Genomic DNA, 20,000 nt, shown 5'->3' with positions numbered 1-20,000 from the left:
AATGAATAAAACAGAAAACTAATTTTGAAATGGGAGTGTGCATTTTTTCTGTTCTCCTCTTTAAACCCTCTTTTACACAAAAGACCTTTTGCTAGCCTCACTCAGCTGTATCATTATGTTTATGGTATGCAGCAAGAACCTGTCTGGCAACAGACACAGCAAAGAACCTCCCTCGCCTATGCTCACATGGTGTGTTTATAAATAAAAATGCAACAAGTCGTCGTAAACGAGAGCAAAAGCAATAATGTTTCAGCAATGTTCCTGTTGGACATTTTGGCAAAAAAATATTCACAAATCAACAAGACAACTGTATTAGTTGGAGTACTCTTTATTTGCTGTTATATCCATACTATTTTGGCCGATGTAACCTCAGACCTTCTTCAAGTGTATCTTTTCTAACTTAGTAACCTAATAGTTCTTTTTTGTGTATCTTTGAAGTGTGTGACCACAGAACGGTACCATAAATTCTTATGCAATCTATTACATTATGGCCGGGAAGCGGGACAGTACTACTGTCAAAGGAAAAGTAATGCGTCCCTTATCTCTCCTGGTCTCTGGGAAACCTTTGGGCATGGTTCAGAACCCATTTACCCCCTCCCCGTACTCGTCTCGATCAGGATAAGGTGAGGTCATGAAAAGCAGGTGATTGATGTAATACGGAAGTAAACAGAAATAATTCTGGTTTCATATTTCTGTGTGCTGAGCAGACGATCCCTCTGGGTACAATGGTCAGGAAAATCGCCCAGTATGAGCACTGCTCGGGCAGAAAGAAACTGCAAATAAAGCTATGGCAATACATCAAACTCTTTATTCAGGAAACACCATGAATAGGGTTCTAAATCAGAACATCATGGATGTAGGGATGAGAAGCATGGAATTAATGAATGCCTCGAGGGAGATAGATAGATGAAAAGCTTTAGCCGTCAACACCTGTACCAGACAGGACAAAACTTGATGATTGCATTATTGTTGTTTTTGACATTTTTCTCGTTACAAAAAACAAACAAAAAAAACAAAAACAAAACAAAAACAAAAAAAACTTCATACATTATATATCCCTCCATAACTTAAATCAAAATAACTCAATGAAATTAAACGAATAATTAAAAACCAAAATAAAATTAACTACATATAAAAAACCTCTTTAACGACACGACAAAATTGCTCCTGACGATGATTAATGATCGAAAGCGCTAAGGAAAATAGCCGAACAAATAATTACTCTGCAACCTAATAGAGAACTTAGCAACAGAAACGAAAAAGAAGAAGAAAGAAAACCCTGTCCTATTTGACTCCCCCTCTCACTCTCTCTCTCTCTCTCTCTCTCTCTCTCTCTATCTCTCTCTCTCTCTCTCTCTCTCTCTCTATATATATATATATATATATATATGCATGCGAAAGTGTTATAAATCTAATTTCTTTACACTGAAACGTTTAGAATAAAAGGACGAATATTTTAAATTTAGTTTTCGATAAATAGATTATTTTAATTGAAAGCAGAAAGAAATTATGCCACTATCATATAATGTAAAACATAATTGTCGAGTTTAGTTGTGTGTTCAAATGCAACACATTTTGTATTGGTAGTTTCGTAATTTTGAAAATGGCGTTCATCGCATTTTGCACTCGAACTCTTCAAATACTAGTTGTTTGGAATTTTTTTTACGAAGAATAAATTCCCCTACATCTCTTAGACCACTCTTTAATGCTAGAAGAGACCAGGAAAGTGTTATTCTATGCAGCTTTGGAGTTCAGTCGAGCATCTGCTATAAAAGTGATTTAAATATAAAGGATAAGCTATCCTTTAAAAGGCCACATATATTTAATTAACTTTTATAGTAGACTAGAGGGGTACCCGGCGTTGCCCGGGTTTTTAGAGGCGTGCGTGTGTGTGTGTTTGCGGAGGAGGTAAAATGATTACAAAGCGAAGTAATAACCCTGTTTAAATATTTGGTATATTTTTAGATTAGGTCTACCTCCACAATTTTCTTTTAAATGACGACTTATATAGGTTTTCGACTATGCTGAATACTGAAATCGCATTGAGATTTTGCCGAAAGAAGTAGTTATTGAGATATAAAATTTTTTTTATGCATTGTATTCTTTGGTGGCCATCTTTGTTACGCGCGTAGATTTGTTTATGGCGCGCGCACGCGCGTAATACAGACGGCCGCCAAAGAATGCAATGCATAATACAACTTTTTATATCTCGATAACTACTTATTTCTGCAAAATTTCAATGCGATTTCCGTATTCAGCATAGTAAAAAACCTATAAGCGTCGTCATTTAAAAGAAAATTGTGGAGGTGGACATAATCTAAAAATTTACCAAATATTATAAAAAAAAAGCTAAAACTTCTAAAAAAAAAAAAAAAAAAAAAACGAACGTTCCAGCGGTGCCCAAGTGTTTCAAAAACAAAACAAAAAAAAGTTTGAGGGAGGAGAGGTCCGAACTCGAATACTTGAGGCGAAAGCGAAATAAAGAAAGGTTATGAATAAACTAAAAAGTGAATTAGGTCAAATATCAATCCCGCAGTCAAGTTTGTTTTGGTTTAGTGTCGCAACATGTCGTCCCCATAAAAAATAGGGGTGTCCATATGAAAGCAATTGCAACCCCATTGATCAAAAGCTGATTGCTTTCTGGACATTCCGGCGCGAAAGCCGAGAACACGCTGTTTGAATTTAGTTTCACTTTATTTATACTAAAAAGCCGGACAAACAGGCGACACAGCGAAATAGCGCAATTTTTTATGGTCGATGTAAATAAATCTACACCCGACACGCGTTCCCAAATCCTAGATATCTAGGAGGTATACAAATACTTCTAAGCGATAGTAACCAACCCCCCCGAAAATTGCGGCGAAAAAAGCCTTTGCGAGACATACATAAAATTATCACACACATTTTGCCTTTTATATATATAGATGGTCGACTGAGCTCCAATCTCTTGTCCATGCCACTCCATAAAATATTCACAAAAAACAAACAAAAAAAATCGTCAAACTACAACTACAGCAAAAATTTCCTTTCTTATGTACTTAAAACTAAATCAAAACTTCCATGAACAAAGTTTCTTCGCAGGACCTTTCCACCCGTTGAATATATCACGCGGTTGTCTTCCAACTGACTTCAGCATAGACGTTTTCAAGTCTAATGTTGACAAATTCTTTTCGAGCTGCCGACTTGAATAATAAATTCCATCCATTGTTTTCAATGCTATTAAGATGTTGTTCACCGTAATTATTAACTTATTAACTTTTATTTTCGAGTGGCTTTTTGGTCTTGATAAGAGGTGACTCACTAATAAAAACTAGTATGGACGATTAGTCTAGAACAATTCTTCAAATAATAGGAGGATTCTAAATTGAAATTTCTGACCATGCGGATCTCTAACACTCGAGTGCGTCCATGATGCTTTTAAGACAACTAGACATTTTAGTCCGTTTAAACTGGGGAAAAGTTATAGCCCGTTGACTAAGAATGACTGCTTTGTGCCGAGCTAATGGTTGAATATGGTTTTATTTGTGTTCAATTTTACATTTAATACTATTTCAGCGAGATCGGTCCAGTAGTTTTCGATAAAACTTCTAGAGTAAATGTGGTATTGTTACGACAAATATCTATTAGCCCCTTTAAAACCTAACCGTACATCAAACGGATATCATGATGCTTAGTTCACAGCACCTTATCATAATAAAGATCTGTACAAAAACTCAGCCAGATCAGCATAGTAGTTTCCAAGAGCAAGTGGAACGGACAGACAAACAGATAGACAGACAGGCTAAAAGAAATATAATATAGATAATATAGATGTTAGAGAGGATAAACAATGCATGTAATTTGCTATTTAGAAAACCGTCTTGTAGATCCGTCTACTTAAATAATGAATTTCTCAGTTCGTTTCCAGTCCTATTAGTGTAATTAATCATCAGTTGATAATCTTATGAACCATTATCTTTGAGTTGTTTTTGGACCTTGATAAGCGATGTAAAAAAATCGTGGCACTTACCTCACCTTCCAATTTTATTGGTCTCCTGCACATTCCACGACAGCAGAGTTGACCTACAAATAGACATAAAATCGGCACAAGAATAAATTTGGATTTGCTACCTAACTATGTAATCTTGTATTACATGAAAATATTAGCGGGATCCATGGAAATTATCCTTCGTATATAATATATTCATGCAAGGTAAGCTGTCAAAAATGACCCCCCCCAAAAAAAAACGTAAAAAAAAGAAAACTCATAAAAACTACGGAAACGGTCGAAGGACAGCCTGAAGGTCTCTTTCAAGCAGTTTAATTTGTATACGAACCCGTGGGAAAACGTAGCCCAAGTCATAAAGAGGCTACAATTGCTGAATCTGCATGCATTAAAAAACGTGAGAGGATACGTACTATAAATAAACAAATAATAGATAAATCAGCACGTTAGCTACAGAATACATGTCTTACATGCAGGAGAATCTTGAGAGCTCGAATCGAACTGACAAATTATCTCCGGAAAAATTGCATCATCATGGTCATCTTCGCAGGCGATGGACGAACGTTATGATTTCTGCAGTGCTTAGAAATATTTCCATTCTACAGATGTCCGGCACGAACGCAGACCTCGCGATATTATTACACCATCTTTTATCAAACAGAAGCATACTTTTCTAAGTATTCCGATCAATGCAATTTCAAAATATATCTGATTATGGCTGTATATCGCCAAAACCCTTGTGAATTTTTGTGAGATATTTCCATTGTATGGACGTCCTGTGCAAACGCAGATCCCACAATATTATTGAATTTTTTTGGGGGGGCCAGAACATAAAGTAAACTTTGTATATTAGCTCAAAGGGCGATCAACTATTTAGTTTGAGCCTAACGTTCGATACAAAAGCTTCTTCAGATTAAACAAGTGAAGCATGCATGGTGCCCTGTGAGTGCACAGAGAACGAAGCTTAAAAAATGCCCCCCCTCCGTTTAGCCCCCAAAGTCTCCAGAGGACATCAAATCCAGGTTAAAATGAACAAACGGTGCAGTTTTAGGCCTTATCATATGTAAATTTGAGTTCTGCACAATGCAAAAAAAAAAAAAAAAAAGAAATGACTAAGTCCATCATTTGCCCCCCCCCCACACACATTTAACCCCAAAAGTCCCCAAGGCCTTAAAATATTTAAATTTGGGTTCAGCACCATGAAAAACTACTAAATAGAGATAGACAAAAAATTTTGGACAAATATAGTAAAATATTCCCAAAAAAAGAGTGTTTTTATTAGCCCTAAAAAAGCCCCTGGGGCACACCCAAGAGTTATCACGAAGTATAGATAAACAAAATTATATAGAAATCAGTTAGTTACAACATTTTAGAAAGTTTTATAAAAATCCAAGGCATCTTTTTTCTTTTTAATAAGCACAATGTTAGTCATTTTATCACGAAAGGCATCACTAGGGGTGAGGGCAACCGGAGTTTTCCCGGGAAATCCGGTCTGTTACTTTTTTACTCGCATAATGTTTAATGTTTGTGCAAAATTTCCAAAAATTCCAAGGCGTAGTTATTGAGAAAGGTGCGGACAGACGAACGGACGAGGGTGAATTTTAGGTCCGCCCTCCTTTTGTGGGGGACCAATAAACATTCGTAAAATGTGAACCGATAGAAAGTGGACAAAGGCAACTAGTACTTAATGATCTGATGATTGTCGGTTGACAGAGTGTATGTGTCTTCCCGATGGTTTAATATAACTGTTGCAAGTTACTTTTACTTACCACGTCGGCAATCTTTATCCTTCTTGCATGGCCTGTAGCGGAGTCTTCTTACATCTAAGGATATAAAAGAGATAGTTTTAGAAAATTCTCCTGTTTTAGATAAAAAAAAAAAAGTTACATGATGGTATTTTTAACAGTAAAATAAAATTGTGATAATTCAACCCATTGACAACAATACACCAGTTTTTAATGATTTAAATGAATAAATTTGGGGCGATTGGATAGAAAGAGAAAACAATGGTGTTGTTGTTGAGCAGAAAAATACCTTCTGTTTAGTTTGGTAATAATAAACAGGCAGTAGAATAAGCCCCGACTGGAAGTCAGCAAAAAACGGTGTTAGACCAAAATAGGTTCTGGATATAAAATACTTTTCGTTACTTCCGGTTTAGGTTAAAAATAAAAATAAAAAATAAATAAAAAGAAAATAAAACAATGCAAAACAAAAGCATTCAAACAGTTTCTACGACTTTTTTTTTTCGGAAGAATTAGTATTTTAAGTCTTTTCTTTTTACGAATATAATTTCATTTTTAATCATAAAATATTTAGTAAAATTGTTTTAGATTAAAATATTTAACATTATTTAATTTATTTAGGAGATATAAGATAAAAAATGTAAACATTTTGTTTACAAAAAAGAATTACTAAGGGAGATCGTTTGATATTATTTCGAAAATATCATAAAATGTTTTCTTTTTTTAATACTAGAAATATTTAATAAAATTGTTAATAATAAAAATATTTAATACAGTTGATTTTAAAGAGAAATTCTACGACTTTTTAAAAAGCATAAATCTAATTAATGACGCCATCTCCTTAGCAATAATCCTACTGACGTATGTCCGACGCAAGAGAAACTATCGGAAGTAACGACTGAAATTACTTATGAAGTTTGATTATTATATGTTTTAATTAAAATCAATTTCATTAATTATTTTAATTAAAACCAGTTCTCCAAATTATACAATAAATATATGTTTATATAAGCATACATATAAAATTATTGAAATAAAAACAAATGAAATTATTTAAATCAAAATAACAAAATTTTAAACATTACAAAAAAAAAAACAAACAAAAACAAACAAACAAAAAAAAAGCAAACCAAAATACGTATACAATACATAATAAAAACGAAGGAACTGATTTGCCGTGTCACAGCTTCCGCTAGCGCTCCGCAGAAAATTAGAAAGTACGTTATTTGATTATAACCCGCTTTTAAATATATAAAAATATATTTAAAGAACAAGTTTTCCGAAACCAACAAATCATATAAACTATTTGAATACTTAGTTTTAATAAAAGAGCTTAAATTAAAAAAAAAAAAAAATGAGGACGTAAAAGGAAATATTTTGTATACGAAACATATTTTGGCTGAACACCGTTTTCGCTATTCCGTTATGGCGATTTTTTTTTTACAAACGAGTCACCACTTATCTAGCCCCAAATGCCACTCGAGGATAAGGGTTAATGATTTTACAGTGGCCAAGGGAACCTATCCTACTAATCGTTAGTAGTGGAAATTTGGTAAAATGGATTCCTTAAGGGGATGGCTAATGAAGAATTTGTTGAAGTTGGACTTGTAGAAAACCATATTGTAGTCAGTTAACGGAACAGAGTTCCACAGGCGTGCAGTTCAAAGAAAGAAGTTTTGTTCTGGAATCTATGATTAGGGTTAGGTGCATATAAAGAGTGGGGAAAATTAGTGATAGTGGTTTCAACTAGAGTGTTTTTCGTGAAAGTCAGGACAGGGGGAACCATAGATGTGAGCTTAGACGAACACTTGCCATGAAAATAACGATAACGCAGAGATAGGATCGCAACGTCTCTTCTGTGGGAAAAAGGTTGCAGGGAAGAGAATTAAATCACTAATAATAAATACGAACGCGGCATGAATTAAAATATATTTAAGCGTATCTTACGACGGGGCAAGCATAGACGCCCACCGACAGTTATAAAGAGAGAGAGAGAGAGAGAGAGAGAAAGAGAGAGAGAGAGAGAGAGAGAGAGATTGAAGCCTACTAAATGGATTCTTCTTCTGAAATCCAGTAAGACTAAGAGAGAGAGAGAGAGAGAGAGAGAGAGAGAGAGAGAGAGAGAGAGAGAGAGAGGGGGGGTGAGGGAGAAATCAAGTGTTAACACCATGATTTTTACGATCTTTGACTGAATGAATATGAAACAAAAGAGATAATATAATTTTGAATATTAATGATTAACCTTTATTAATCAGTTTGATTACGAATGTCATAAGTATCTGCTCTTCAGATGCTGCACTTCTCAGTGGAGGAGAAATCCTTCACGACTGAGACAATTTTTAGTTTTTGTTACTTTTCTCCATGTTAAAAAGGACCCTGGTGTCTAACTCTGTCCCGTGGGGAGGCATTGTAAATAGGAACAGTACTAGTTAACTACATTTATTTAGTCTGTTATAAAATTTAACAGTAATTAATCATTTTCTTATAAATAATTGCGAAAATATTTACCGGTAAATTACGCATTTAACAATGGCGATTAGCTCAAGTAAGCCCAGACAGACAGTCACACACACACACACACACACACACACACACACACACACACACACACACACACACACACACACACACACACATGTCAAATATATACGGTGATCTACTGAACCAGGTCAAGAAAGGCATAAAGTACAAACGCAGGGGTCATCAGTAAAAAGAGTGATATTGTATCATGAAATTGCAAGGCCTCATACAGCGGCCGTAAATGTGAAGACCAATAACGAAAGTATATATATCTAAAATATAAACGGCTATACGTCTGTCTGTTTGTCTATCGGTCTATCTGTTTGTCTGTCTCTCTGTCTTCTCCGAAACTAAAAGTCGTAGAGTAGCGTTAGAGGTCTAAAATGATTGGATTTTTTACGGGCCGTTCTTTTATGGGTCTTCAGCCGGTTAAACGTGTTTTAAAGGGGTAAAAAAATGGGTCCAAATTGAAAAAAATCGTTAAACATGTACATTCATTCATCGACTTATATGCATGTTTCGTTAGTACAGTGGTAACGTTATCAACTTTGAATGCTACAGTTTCGGTTTCAATTCTAGCTAATGCCACCTAAATACCTTTTTTTTTGCTATTGAAATCACAATACTATAATAATATATACGAAATCTGGACAAACTAAAATATTATATTTAAGCGTATTTTACGCCCTGGCAAAGCCGGGCGTACCCTGCTTACACACACACACACACACACACAAACACACACACACATATATATATATATATATATACATATATATATACATATATATATATAGACTAGCATCTCGTCAGCGTACCTCGGTCATAAAATAAGCATAAATATATTTAATTTACGCAGTTTTTGCATTTATTCTTATTAGAGCCAATTCACTACTGACTTTTATATTGTATCCAACTTATTGTTCTCAATAGATTGTTTTCAATATAGTAAAAAACATAAAGAAACTGAGTAATACGCATGCGAGTATTATGTTTTTTTCTAAACAGATCACTTCTTATAAGTAAAAAATACTCGACTCAAGAGCGAAACCAAAACCTAAAGACGATAACGATTAGGCCAGCTTCCTAGGTCTTTAAAAAATCTTTTCAAACCTACTATTCTTAACACAAGAACGCTGTCATGTAAACGATTTAGGCATGCGCAGTCGTGAAACAGCTGACAAACTAATAAAAATCCAATGACACCCCTCCAAGTACAATTTTTTCAATTTTGACGAATTAGCCGCTGTCTTTTCCGGATGAAAACTGATTAAAAAGTTTTCAACATGTCTAAATACTTTATATATCAAGTTTCCAAGTCTATAGATGAAAACTTCGTTGAGTATATAAGTTGAGTTATCCTCACACACACATTCATACTTTTTTCGAATAATTTGTTAAAAAATTATTGATGGAGATGCAGTTGAACATCAGTCATTAGTATATATATATATATATATATATATATATATATATATATATATATATATATATATATGATTAGTTTTTTTTTGGAAAAAGAAATCCATCAGAGTGCTCAATTAAAAGGAAAATCCAAAATGTAAGAGCGTATTTAGATTTTGTGTACAGAAAGTTGTTAGATGAGACAAATCATTGGTACCGTCGGTTTCAAACCCGATAATATGGACCGTTTAAGGTATACTTATCAAGCTCTCTTAAGCCAATATTCGTCTCCTATCGAATATTGGCCGAAGAGAGCTTGATAAGGATACCTTAAACGGTCCTTATAGTTTGAAACTGACGGTGCCAATGATTTTTCTCATCTAACAACTTTCTCTACACTATATATATATATATATATATATATATATATATATATATATATATATATATGTATATATATATATATATATATATATATATATATATATATATATATATATATGCACGTGCACTCATGGACAGTAGTCTGAATCTCACAGTATTAATGCTGGTATCCTTCAGGGTTCCATGCTTGACCCAACTCTCTTTCTGATGCTCATCAATGAAATGCCAAATCACATTCTTAGATCATTCATAGACATTTATGCAGACAACACTACCATCTATGGCAACATCTCAACGGCCGGGAACGACCAAGACCTCTCTGATTCTCTCGCCTCTGATCTTGAGCACGTGGTGCAACGAGGAAAAAGGTGGCTGGTTAATTTTAATGTATCGAAACCCAAGCTTCTCTCTTTCCATCATCAACGCTCTGATCCTTGTCTAACCTCAATTGCAATGAACGGCTCTCGTCTTGAAGATGCTCCATGTTTAGACAAGCTTCTTGGTCTGACCTTCACTCCTGATCTGAAAAATGGTTGGATGATTCTACAGCTCCAGTGAATATCTCACTGCCAATGCAATCTTCTACCTGTATGAGAGCCAAGTACGTCCTCGGATGGAGTACTATTGCCACATCTGGGCAGGAACTGCTTGGAGCACCCTATCTTGTATTGACAGAGTTCAAAACCGACTTCGTAATCTAGTAGGTGATAATCTTTTTTTTTCTCTGTAATCTCTCTGAAACAGAAGAGATGCTGCAGCTTGTCTCTGCTCTGTCGTTATTTTCACGACTAGTGTAAGATTGAGTTCCAATCTATGGTTCCCTCCGCGCCCAAATCGTTATCAACCCCACCCTTTCTATCGGTGCCTAAACTTAAACGTAGATTCCATAAACAAAGCTTCTTTCTTAGAACTACTTGCCTATGGAACTCTATTCCGCTGGTCTGCTTTCCAGCTGGCTATAATATTTTCGTCTTCAAGTCCAACGTAAACAAGTTTTTATTAAACCATCGTCTTAAATAACCTAATTATACCAAATTTCCACTATTAGCAATTACTACGCTATAATCTCAATGACTATCGTACACACATTAACCCTTATCCTCGAGTGACATCCGGGGCTTCACGTTTGGTGACTCCTTTGTAAAAATAAAAACAAACACCGAAATACTTATATGCCTGCGTATATGGTAGCAAATATCAAGTTAAGTAAGATTGTTTGTACATACGATTACTTGTTAATAGATTTCTTGAGTGATTACTGAAAAGAAAGAAAAGAATAAATAAAAATAAAGCGAGAAATGTATACATAAATAGATTTCAAAAATTCATACGGAACATGCATGGTTAATTATTAGTTCGTTATGTCATTATCGTGTTGACCGATTGGTTGTCGTTAGATCAAAGAAGCTATGTGACCTTTATCCTGATCAGTACTAAATGGGTGCTTATTTCGGAATACCAGACGCTGTATGTAGGAAGGCTCTCTGCGTATTCCGGCAGTATTTCCAGTCGTCTTGGACTTCTTCTTGTTACTAGATTCAAGCAATGCCGTTTCATGAAAGTTGTGATTAGGAATAGCGCAACGTGCTTCAGGAGCCCTAACTCTTTGGTAGCGCTTAGAGCGGCTGTTCCATCAACAGTTGTATAATATCGGGATGTTTGTAGTGCCATGTCGCGCATGGAAAGGGACCTTGCACTCATCCCCGATGGGCTTTCCTGAGGCCACAGTCCTAGTTGAAAAAAGGTCAGCTAATGGTCTACTTGTGTTGCATGTCTGATACCCTGCATAACCTCTTGTTCAGCCCCTCCCCCTTACCTAACTGAGACTCTTTAAAAACATGATGACAGTACAATAAAAAATAAGCTTAAACCAGGCCTTGGGACAAACAAATCTAACTTGCCTCCTTCCTCGAGGCTTGCATTCACTAACATCCGTGGGCTTAGAACTAATTTATCTGATGTTGAAGCATTTCTCCTAACAAATACCCCGGATATCTTAGCACTAAGCGAAATTAACCTACTCTCCTCTATCCTCTCTAACTACTTTAACGTGCCTGGCTATCCCACTCTGCCGTAAGGACTCTGACAGACATATTCACGGACTGGAGTCTACATTCGTAACACCCTCCCCCTGACTAAAGAAACAAACCTAGAAACGGACGATCAAGCCTTTATGTGCTTTAGACTAAACATACAACATAACATTAGCTACTTTTATTTTCTCTACCGCTCTCCCTCGACCCAGGACTGCACCATAATAAACAAAGTCTCTGACAGCATAGACACAACACTCTCCCTCGACACTAGCGCACAAGTACATGTATTTGGTGACTTTAATGTTCACCACAAAAACTGGCTTGGATTCTCTACTCACACAGATGCAGCGGGCAGCGCAACACATAGCTTCGCTATATCTCACTCCCTATCACAAATGGTTACGTTTCCAACCAGTTTCCCTGACCAGCAAGAACAACACGCATCACTTCTAGATCTGTTTCTGACCACAGTTCCCGAGGATTGTATAACAAATGTTGATATCCCACTCGGGAATGCTGATCATGCAGTGATAATGGCCGAAATCGCCCTAAACTCTAGACCCAAAACTGAAGAGCCAGTGCTAAAAAAACGAGATATTATACAAATATTGACTGGGAAGCCATCAGAGATCTTATCAGAGATGCCCCATGGGGAAATATTTTTTCTGAACTGCGCAAACGAGACCACTGAATGGTTCAAAACAGCAATGGAAGCACATGTTCCCATGCGGAAATTTTATAGCAAGCCCCACTTTCCCCAATGGTTTACTTCTATTTGCGCAACTGCAATTGTGCAAAGGCAGCATGCATACCACAGATTTAACCGACATAAGTCCAGTTCAAACAGACAGAAGTATATAGAAGCTAGAAGTAACGTTAAGAAAGAAATAACGATAGCTAAGAGAGAATTTACTGAAACCACTAAAAAACGCATCGAAGCACAAATATTAGGAACTCGTGACTTCTGGAAAATCTACAACAGTGTAGTAAATAATGAGCAATCAACAATTCCCCCACTAACCAACAATCACGAGGTTGTCTGCTCAGCAACCGACAAGGCTAGTATGCTTGCCAGCCGGTTTGCTTCAAACTCCACACTGGACCCTTCCAACTACCCCTGCCTGACTTTCCTTTGCAGACAGACGCTACGCTAGACGTTCTAATAATCACCCCTGCTCAGGTGCATACTATCATAAAAAATCTTGGCACTTCAAAAGGATGTGGACCTGATCTCATCCCAGCTGTGCTATTAAAAAGTGCTTAGCCAAAGTAGCTCCAGTTCTCTTCAAACTCTACAACAAATGCCTTAATGAATCATGCTTTCCGGGTTATTGGTAAACTGCTTCTGTGGTACCAGTATTCAAGAATTCTGGCGAAGGAACTGACCCAACAAATTATCGCCTCATTAGCCTCCTCCCACTTTTTGCTCAAATATTTGAGACCATAATTAACCATGCTCTAGTCCGCCACCTTACAGATGCTAAACTTCTGACTGACAAACAATATGGATTTAGACAAGCCCGTTCCACAGCAGACATCCTCACTGTAATCTCTGAACGTATATACCATTCACTGGACAAAGCGGGGGGGGGGCAGAGCGGTAGCTCTAGATATATCTAAGGCTTTTGACAGGGTATGGCATGAGGGTCTCATCAGGAAAATTAAATCATACGGTATCACTGGTAGAATATTCAACATAATTAAATCCTTCTTAGATAAGAGAAAAAAATCCAGGTTGTCCTTGACGGTCATACATCTAAACAGTGTGATATAAATGCGGGAGTTCCTCAGGGGTCTATCCTTGGACCTCTATTGTTCCTAATATTTATTAATGACCTCCCCGACAAAACTGCTTCTGAGATGGGTATATATGCTGATGACACCACACTTTATAACAGGCATGACAGGAAAACAAATGAACACATAACTAAAGAAATGGCAAAAACACTAGAGGATGACTTTCAATCTGTAATGGAATGGGGACAAAAATGGATGGTCACATTCAATGCTGCCAAGACTAAACTGGTTTCCTTCAATAATTACAAGAAACCTTCTCTGCCACCAATAGCAATGGCTAATGACTCCCTGTCTGAGAGTACGTCTTTCAAACTACTTGGCCTAACGTTCACAGGAAACATGTGTTGGAACAATTATATTGAAAACATTGCCAGGGCCGCTGCGAGGAAGGTAGGCTCTCTCTTCCGTGCTAGAAAACTACTGACACCTGAAAGTATCCTTTACCTCTATAAGGCAACCATTCGCCCATGTATGGAGTATTGCTGTCACATTTGGGCTGGTGCATCTGCTGCTAGTCTCTCGCTCCTAGACAAAGTTCAAAAGAGAGTCACCAACCCGATAGGTCCTGAACTGGACTCTAGCTTCAGCCTCTGTTCCATCGACGAAACGTTGCATTGCTCTGCCTGTTCTACAAGTATTTTAATGGTGAATGCTCTGACGAACTGTAGATACTTGTGCCCCCACGACGTAGACATCCTCGACAAACCCAACAGGCAGCTAAATCCCACCCTCACACAGTAGAGATCCCTAGACGTAAAATATCTTTCTACTCTAGTAGTTTCTTCCCCAGAACCGCTAGACTCTGGAATTCCATTCTAGGTCCCTGCTTCCCCAACTGTACTGACATGCAGAAGTTCAAGTGTAACGTAAACCGACATCTTGCTGCCCAAATCCCAACATAGTGCCCCAGTAGTTGCTGACCCTGATAGTAGCCCCCTACACCACAGTGGCAATGGGCCTTGTTTAGAGTGAAAATGTAAAAAAATATATACATATACACTCGCAGCGAGCATCAACTGTTTTTATTTAATTTTTTGTTTACATCATCGTGGCTACGTTATATCCCGGACATCTCCAAACTTATAGATTTAATGGGTTGAGAACACCATATAAAATATTAAATAATTGTTTTTTATTTTTTTATTGGCAAGGGGAAAAGAACCGAAACAATAATATTTCATGACTATTAGCAAAAATATGCCCTTTCCTCAGCGACATTTTTCTGCCAATGTATATGACGACTAAACTACACTAATTTCCAAAATGAGGAGATAATGACTGGGAGGATGGGATCATAATCACAGAACACTACTCTATCAAAAAAAAAAAAAAGCGGAGAGGTAATAACTTGGAATATAGTATTATAAGGAACGTACATATACATCGCTGACCCCCGAAACGCGGAGGTAATACTTGGGAAGATGACCTCATTGTTATTTAAATGCAACTTTAGAACATCAGTGCATCACAAATACAACAGGAACACAATGAATATTGTAAATATTTAGTAACATAGACCTTCTGCATTGGACAGTCAGCAATCTTTTGGGCATTCATTAAATTAGCCCGCGGCAATACTCTAGTTAAAAGAGCGTCCGACTTTTCCTTAATTTTTGTCCAAAGTTCTTCGGGGTATCATGACAGCAAAATAGGTTCTAAACGATTTCTCTACAAAAAAGGGAGATAATGTCTCGAGGATGACGTCATGACAGCGAAAGAGATGCTGCACGACTCCACCCCGAAATAAACATTGAAAGATATTTTTTGAATGGATTAGCGAATGTAATATTCATTTACTTCAATCGTTTTCTGCACAGTAAAACAATTACTACTTTGTAATTATAGCATGCTAACATGGATGAGTGCTTACCTTACAGAGTTTTGAATGGCAACATCCTTTAAAGCACTCTGTCTTTGCTGAAAGATAAAGAAGGACAAACATGTTCAATAAAATATACGCAGAGTTTATATAAAACTAAAAATGTGTATATATTCATATATGTCTGTGGGTGAGAATATATGTGCGTACAGTATCGCCAAAAAGAAACTGCACATCTGTCATTTTTCCAATAAACACACATTTAAGCCAAATTAAATGTAACTGTTTAAACAACCTATGCCTCATTTGATTCGCCGTTTATTCCTTTATAATTTTATCTGTTCATATTTGACTTAATTGAAGTAAAAAATAACTTAAAATTGAGAAAGCAAAAAACAAACAAAACAAACTATAATTTTATTTGTTCATATCTGACTTTTAATTAATGTAAAAGAATAAATTCAAATTGAGAAACAAAAAAAGAAAGAAAACAAAAACAAACTATAATTTATCTGTTCATATTTGGAACATAGTAATCTTCTAGAATATATATCTCACCTGTCTGTTTAAATGTATACATGTATGTCTGCCTAAAACTTTCGACAGAAGGGACATATTTTCACGAGATCAGTATAGTTTTGAAACTCGACCTTGTGGACGACAAATATCCAAAAATTAGCCTAAGGTATTAATTTCTTCACCAGCAACTTGGCACTTTTCTACAAGGAGGGTTGCTTTTTTCACCGATATTTTCGAAAGTCATCCCCTCTTTTCAATTGACTAGCTTTAATTTAAGCCTTCGCCACATTCGGTTTGGTGATGGACGTAACGGCAAAGACGTCACGTTTTTTCACTTTTTTCTTCACGATACGTGTTCTAGCCTGCTAGCCTACTACCACTGTTTTTTTTTTTTTGCTCAACATACATCTCCAAACAACGCCGGGCACCCAGGCTAGTAAAATATAAATATAAGAAATATCTCAAATATAAATATAAGAAATAACTCAAAAGTCAAGTTTTCAAAGATTCTGGTCTACATTAAGTGTTCTCCAGTTTCCTACAAGGGAGAATGGGAGGATTTTGTAACATCTTGCAATATTACGTTATCTACTTAAGAGAAATTCAGCAGTTTCATTCTTTCTATGTAGAGCTCCTCTAGCTGAAAAACAAACATCATCGCAAATTTGATGTTAACTAGTACTTCATATACACAAACAGATTTTTAACAACGCATTCACAAAATACTTTATTGTAACGAACAAACTTTTCATTAATAATTCACGTAATTATTTTGTCCTAATTTTCACGAAAGAAATAATTTAATGAACATAATTTTGTCATTTAAATTATATACTAATCTAATATGTAATTAAGAGACAAAATTTTCTTCGCATCTTTTATGATTAATAGGAGAGCACATACAACTATGGTATTTAGTTTTGTTTCCATATAAAGATATGGTTATTAACCGACTATGTTCCTAAAGTTATTTTTTTCCAATCGATTTTATCGATTATATAATCCGGAACCATATTTTAATTTTACTTTATGCAAACATGTTCTATAATTTAATCGAATTTCAATCGATTGTATCGATTACATAATATATCCATATTTCTATTTACCTAAATATGTTCTTAATTTTTTTTTTTATTTTAGTCGATTTTATCGATTATATACTATATTTGAATCTATATTTTAATTTTACTTTAGCCAAGTATATTGTTATTTTTCTACAATTTCCAATTGATTTAATTGATCACATACTGTATTCGAATGTATATGTTTATTTTACTCTATTCAAATATATTGTTAAATTATTAACAACCGGTTTATTCTATGATAATAGAAATACTTCTGTAACACTATTATTAATAATAAATACAATTTGTTGCTTATGTTTAATTACCCAAATAAGAAAAGTTACTTACGCCAATAGCAATCTTTATTACTTCCACACTGGTTCTTCCATATACACGTTGGGCATACTTTAAAAGATTAGAAGAGATTAGAAGATTAAAAATATAATTTTATGTAAAACAATATCTACATAGAAATGTAATCAACAGTAATTTTTGTTCTTATTCTGAAGAAATATCGTGTTTAAATATATTTGATTGCAAATGTTTATCTACAGTACTATTTGTTTGGCCCATTTTTTTTTTTTTGCTTACGAGTGTATACCTATTGAGCCTATTATATATCTACAGTACTATGGGCACTGTTTTTTAAAAAGTATTAATACATTTATTAATACATTAAACTAGACTCTGCTCTTTAGACTCAAGGTCTAATTCCCTCTCTAAATTATATATATATATATATATATATATATATATATATATATATATATATATATATACATATATATACATGGATTTAAACGATGCAAAATAACATCTACGAAATTTAGTTGCTTTTTAAATATTCAAATATCATAATGATTTCCCCTTTCTCTTCTGTATTTTTGAACATTTAATGATCCAATAAAAGTTAATACATTTGTATTTTTGGCATCTGTTCGATCTTTTCGTATGTTGATGTTTTCTCTCTCGAATAATGAGCATTTCTTTACAAAGATTGAATCTGTAAATATTCCCATTTTTATATTGATATTTATATAATACTATTTTCATTATATATATATATATATATATATATATATATATAGAGAGAGAGAGAGAGAGAGAGAGAAAGAGACAGAGAGATACAGAGATAATTATGTATATAGATATCTGTGCAGTGTGCATATATATTATATTAGAAAAATTGTTACAAAATTGTGAACGATGGAGGATAATTAATTGAAATAAATATCACCAGGGATGTTGGATTCATTTGGTTTTGAATACTGAAATAAAAAGAAAAAAAGTATTAATAACATGAATGTTTTACACGGAAATACGTATATTAATATAAAAGCGTACATATGCGAACACATACACATTATATATATATATATATATATATATATAAATATATATATATATATATATATATGTTAATACAGTCATATTATGCTATGATGTCCAGACCGTTTCAATCATATTAGATATCACCAGGCAAGAAAAACTAAGGTAGAAAAAAACTAAAAAGGTTTAACACCTTTCCCAATTTTGAAAAGAAAGAATTCGCCATGAATGGCGATGGATGAAATCTGAGTTCTTATCTCAATATGAATAATAACTCAAATTTCATCCATCGCCATTCATGGCGAACTCTCTTTTTTCAAAATTGGAAAAGGTGTTTAAACTTTTTAGTTTTTGTACCTTAATTTTTCTTGCCTGATGAAATCAAATATGATTGAAACGGTCTGCACATCGTAGCAAGATATGACTGTATTTACATAAAAAATAAAAAATATATAACTTGCTCTCTTACGATTGAGGACTATCAACGACCCTTGTTGAAATTCAATTATTTTTCAATTTTTGGATACCTTTCCACCGAAAAACAAGTATATATATATATATATATATATATATATATATATATATATATATATATATATATACACTTGTTTTATATATATATATGCTTGTTTATATATATACAATTTTCAAAAAAAACACAAATTAGACAAAAGTGGCTTTAATGAAGGGTGGGGCAAGGAAAAACAGGTCTATCAATACATCTGATGTACCCCCCTTTTGTCAACTAAACCCTTAGTGCAACCGAAAATATTAATTATTTTGAAAGAAACTACGTCGGACTTTCTGTTTCGTCGTCTACTTCTCTCTCCTCTACTTCTACAACGACAGTCGCTAATGAAACAAATAATACGCGAGAATTTGCCTGACTCAGAAACGAAGACTATCCACACTCAGAAATCGACCGTGTTATATGCCCAGAGACCCACTCGTATGCAAATGAGTACAGATCTCAGGTTCGGTCCAGTCGCGCATGTGCAGTGCTATTTCTGCGCCTGTCATCATGATATTCGTCTCGTCAAACATAGTCTACAGATACACATATATTGCCAATGGCAGAGGGGGGTGGGAGAAATTGTAAAACTTTAATGGCTTTAACTGTGATTCTTTTCAGATGAGAAACGCCAGACGTGATAACATTAAACGCCAGACCTGATAACATTAAACGCCAGACATGATAACATTAAACGCCAGACGTAATAACATTAAAGGTATGAAAACTTCGAATGAGGATAGGGGTCTAAATTTGTACTTTTGAGAAATAAAAAATCCAACAGCGTGCTCAATTAAAAAGAGCTCAATATGTATAATTATTTAATCTCTCTTCTTCTCTCTTTCAATTTCTCCTCTCTCTTTCTCTATCTCTCTCTCTCTCTCTCTCTA

General features: G+C 34.9%; 1 protein-coding gene across 1 annotated transcript in view; it reads right to left on the bottom strand.

Moving 5' to 3' along the window:
* LOC145245911 (matrilin-1-like) overlaps nucleotides 1-20,000 on the bottom strand; it is a 73,270-nt gene that overhangs the window by 5,468 nt on the left and 47,802 nt on the right. The window contains exons 9-12 of the mRNA XM_080107654.1: nucleotides 17,619-17,675; nucleotides 15,744-15,785; nucleotides 5,755-5,808; nucleotides 4,015-4,062 (exon numbers count right to left, since the gene is read on the bottom strand). Coding sequence (XP_079963780.1) covers nucleotides 4,015-4,062; nucleotides 5,755-5,808; nucleotides 15,744-15,785; nucleotides 17,619-17,675 — 201 coding nt within the window. The remainder of the gene's footprint in view (nucleotides 1-4,014; nucleotides 4,063-5,754; nucleotides 5,809-15,743; nucleotides 15,786-17,618; nucleotides 17,676-20,000) is intronic.

The sequence above is a fragment of the Euprymna scolopes genome, chromosome 23 (genome assembly GCF_053919585.1).
Source record: "Euprymna scolopes isolate OS-2025 chromosome 23, ASM5391958v1, whole genome shotgun sequence".
In the NCBI taxonomy this organism is placed as follows: Eukaryota; Metazoa; Mollusca; class Cephalopoda; order Sepiida; family Sepiolidae; genus Euprymna; species Euprymna scolopes.
Note: the sequence above shows the minus strand (reverse complement) of the source record. Positions and strands in the feature narration are given on the sequence as shown.